We start from the raw sequence: 4,632 nt of genomic DNA on the forward strand, positions 1-4,632 counted from the left end.
GTTTCAAATCCTTTATTTTATTTGATTTTTTTTACCGAACTTTGACTATTATTTATATTTGATCCTTTTACAGTTTTGAGGATTTGAGAAATATATATATTAAAATAGATAAAACATATTTTCTGGTGGTACAAATTTTGTTACATCCTTTTTTTATATGCAATATTTGGTCAATTTGATAAAAAAAAAAAAAAAAATCAGAGAGGGATAGAGTAGAATTTTACATTTACTATGTAAGCCGCCTCCTTTTTGTTTCTGTAATTTTGAATTTCTGGGTGAGATAGGCCAAATTATCAAGATACTGAATCGAAAACTAGATAATATGCTCTCTAGATCATTTGCCATCTCAACTCTCTTTACCAAACTATACTTAATTACTCCAAATTCTTACTCATTACTCCAAATTCTTACTCAGAGTTACAAGACCTTCCTCTAGGAAAATACACATATACACATCAGGGAAAGAATGGCAAAAGTAAAAAATCATTAGAAAGACTTAATCTCTGATTAAATACAAGCTATATTTTCATTCATCTTCTGCACTTCCTCCTCTGGATAGTATTGTATGCTACTGGTTTGGCAATGTTAATGGTGTTTTCCTAAATGCATGCTTTCTGCACCGTTCAAAAATGCTGTCATACAACAAATCGAATTGGACTCCTGCTCTTTCTCGGTTAATTATGAAAAGAATGTGATCACCTTCCACAAACTTATAATACCTGCATCGACAGAGAAGATTTTTTAGTTCATTTAGCAGCGCTATTTATAAGTATTGCAATTTTGAAAGGAGTCTTCACTTTTTCAAGTGCAGTACCAGCCTTTTTGATGCATAATTTTTACAGAATGAAAAAGATACATTGAGTTCACCTATCCAGATATTCACTAAGTACTGAACTTCATTTGTTTGGCATATAGGTATTCCGAGCTAATAATGTTCTTAGGGGGTTTAAGTTCCCATGATATTATCATTTCCATGAGATAAGGCCATGTCCATAAGGTGCTCAAATGGAAAAACTTAAATTATTCATGTTAGAACAATATACGTTTAACATTTTTATCTCTTCACAACAATTGAGGTAAATAATTTGCATTGAAATATCACTGAATTTGTAAGTCGTGTATTATTAAATTTCAGATTATCACAAAATTTCACACATACCTAATAATCAAATGATTCATAAAATGTAATGAATTAGACTTGGAGCGTACCAGATGCCTGGTTGCACATTTTGGAACTCAGAATTGCTTTCAACAAGGCAACTTGGGTGTTCAACTGGGAAACGAGGGTGAGTCATTGATATGGTGTTAAGAGCTCCATCGTTATCCCACCAATCTTCATCCCTGGCACAATCGTTCATAATAGAAGTCATAAAATAGTGGCATTTCTGGTTAAAATCTCTTCTCTTTAATATGTAAATTTTTTTCATCTGTCAAATAGAACAGCCTCATCAAAAAAATCCCTAGATACTCCTACCCATAAAATATTTTTATACAAGGATTTATATTTTATATCCATATAGAAGTTGAATTAAAAATTGTAGAAATGCTCACCGATAGCCTTTAAATGGGGGAGACGCATCAGAAGGATGACACCAATGACACATCTGCAGAACTCTTATGAAAAGTAAAGGGTGAATTCCCAATATTCCAGACGGAACTGTAAAACCCAGAACACTCCTTGTGCGCTTCGTCGCATAACTGAAATAGTATGTATCAGGGAAAGTAGATAAATGGCTGTTCAGTCGCAATGAACCCTGGATTGTAAGATCAGGCAGGATCCAGTCTCCAGACGCGAAAGGGCCAGTTTTCCCTAGGAGACAATCAACAAGACCCCAAAAACCAATTTTCTTCCATGTCAAGTTGTAATGATCAAACCCAAAATTATAGTACTCTTTTAACCAGGATATGTCCAACCAATCATAGAGTATAACCCCTAACCGACATAATTGCAACAGACACAGAGGTTTCAAGGACTTTCCATCTTCTGGCCTGTAACAATTTACAGGGAACAGTGAATACAGAGAGATTCATACTTAAACATGAAAGTGAAACTGATATGAAACAGCAAATGTAGCGACGAACAGTAGAAGGGAAGAGGATATTTTTAAGAACATAAGGAAAACGTATATAAAGCCTATGTGATCCTAGAAAGAATACACGAGGCTTGACAAATTATCCAATCTTTCACATAGATTTAGTGAAGCACTATTGCAAAACGAAAGTCCATATTTTTCAAATCCTTTCCCGAGTCGCAACAAAAACTCGCAACTCATCCACATAGAGATGCAATAAAAAAAATATACAAACTTCACGAAACTTACTGCATTCCATCTAAGTACGTTCTAGTGGTTCCATTGAAAGCACCAGACAATGATGTAAGGCTTAGTACCCAGTTTTCAGAAGCGTTTTCATGTCCCTTAAATGCCTGCAATGAAGTTGAAAATGATTCTTCAGCGTAGGCATAGCTTCCAACACATATTGATGCATTAAATTAGTATTAGACTAACCTTATCCGCAAGCATTTGCTGCAAAACACGAACAACTTGTGCACCAGCTGAATGCCCAACAAAATGAATTGGGTGATTCTCATCCCATTCAGGATAGTGCCCTGCGTTTTTTTCACCAAACATGGACTCATAAGCATCTATCCTACGATTAATTTTTACCGTATTGACTTATCCATTATTGTAATTTAAAGAGGACAAATAGACGTACCTTTTTCATAGATCCTGCCAAACTGAGAATGGCCACATGCTTTGCTATGCTCTTCACCATAATCAACTTGCCCACCTTTTAGATAATAGAACAGCTCTCTTGCCCTGTATCCTCAAATATTTTAGCCTATGTTTGTTTACAAGCATTATAATCTATGAACCTCGATCGTACAAGTAATTCAATGAACTACTTTTTAATATATACTTTCTTGTTCATTTTAAAGAAATCAGATACTACTAATCTCTCGCTTTAAGTGCGTACAACTAATCTCATGGAAATGAATCGGAACATGACTTAAATTTAGTACATGGGATTATTAAATCTCATAAAACCGAGGTAGCCTTGATCTATTGCTAAAATATGATATGCAATCAAGTGATAGGTAACATAACACATAATCAATTCAAAAAAAAAATTATATTGATTAACCAAGTACAAACCTATCATAAATGCTTGTCAATGAACCGAGATCAGGCACCAGAACTCTTTCATCCTTCTTCTCTGCTCCAGCAAAATATGATAGACCACCCAATCTCTAAATTTAGCAGACAAAACAAAACAAATTAGCCAAACACATAATAAAAATCCAATCTTTTCATAGTTTCCCTATCAACAATCTAATCTTTTTATTGTTTACAAGCAAAAAATTAAATCTTTACGAATTAAACATCAAGAATCATTGTTCCCAAGTTAAAAATCCAATCTTTCCATAGTTTTCATGTTAAAAATCCAATTTTTTCATTGTTTCCAAGCTAAAAATCCAATCTTTACTAATCAAACATCAAGAAAACATACCCCTGTACCAAACCCAAAGATTCCATGAACCAAAACAATGGGAGGCAAATCATTAGAATTGTTCAGAGATTGAGAATCTTTCTGAGTAACCCTTATAATATCTGAGCATTTATTCCTGTGAAACCATTCATTCAAGGACTGAGAAAGATCACCAGCCACAGCTGTGCTGAAGATATAAAACCCATAAACCACATGCACCAAGGAGCTCACAAACAGCTCTGCACATTGCAGTGCAGCTGAGGAAAATCTGATCATCTGGGCCACCAAATACCAATAGAATTAAGTATGTGCTTATGTGTATCAATGTATTTGTGAAGAAAGTGGTTTGAGATTAGAGTAGAGCCTTCTTCATTGAGGTGTCTAGAAGAATGAAGAAGGCTCTTTTATATGAATTTGAATGAGAAAGATGAATATCAAACCCTTTGGTTGTGAGAAAGAACCAAGAAAGAAGGGTGGTTTTTTTTGTTGAAAATGGTTTGTCCACAATTTTCTCATGCCATACCACACAAGCCTTACACCTCACACAACTCGTAGCCAATCAAAATTCATCTCTTTTCTTCACTCGTCTCCCAACATTTTTACACACTAAAGTTGGTCCACTCAGTTGAGAATTTTGCACACGTTAAAAATAGTTATTACTCACTCCGTGCCTCTCATTTCTTATCAAATAGGTTGAGCACAGAGGTTAAGAAATATGTATAAAGTAGTGGCCCTCTCATTTCTTATCAAATAGGTTGGGCACAGAGGTTAAGAAATATGTATAAAGTAGTGGAAAAGAGAAAGAAAAGTGGGCGAAGTGGTGGGACCCATTGATTTTTAATGTATAAAAAGAAGATAGTGGAGTCAAAGTAGTGTGAAAAGGAAAGAAAAGTGGAGAAGTGGTGGGACCCATTGACTATTTTTGGTAACTTTTGAAATATAAAGAATTGGATGGGACACCCCAAAAAGAAAAGTGTAAAGAAATGGAAGGGACGGAGGGAGTAATTAACTTTTTTTAATCTACGAATAAACAAACGAGCTCATTGTATTTGTAGGCAAGTGCTAGAGAGTGTCACGTTTCAAATTTCAAATTCCTCTGAGGGGCCACAAAGAAACGGAAAACTGTCGACTATTAGATTAGCT

At 34.8% G+C, this 4,632-nt stretch overlaps 1 protein-coding gene across 1 annotated transcript; it reads right to left on the reverse strand.

Annotated features, from left to right (window-relative positions):
• Positions 1-355: 355 nt before the first annotated feature.
• LOC108193528 (uncharacterized) lies at positions 356-4,010 on the reverse strand. Its single transcript, XM_017360228.2, has 8 exons — positions 3,511-4,010; positions 3,156-3,250; positions 2,716-2,819; positions 2,508-2,608; positions 2,322-2,425; positions 1,552-1,989; positions 1,210-1,341; positions 356-719 (listed from the first exon to the last, which is right to left on the reverse strand). Exons 1-8 carry the CDS (start codon positions 3,763-3,765, stop codon positions 569-571), a joined length of 1,380 nt encoding a protein of 459 aa, XP_017215717.1. The 5' UTR covers positions 3,766-4,010; the 3' UTR covers positions 356-568.
• Between the last annotated feature and the right edge of the window lie 622 nt (positions 4,011-4,632).

Source organism: Daucus carota, chromosome 7 (assembly GCF_001625215.2).
Source record: "Daucus carota subsp. sativus chromosome 7, DH1 v3.0, whole genome shotgun sequence".
NCBI lineage: Eukaryota > Viridiplantae > Streptophyta > Magnoliopsida > Apiales > Apiaceae > Daucus > Daucus carota.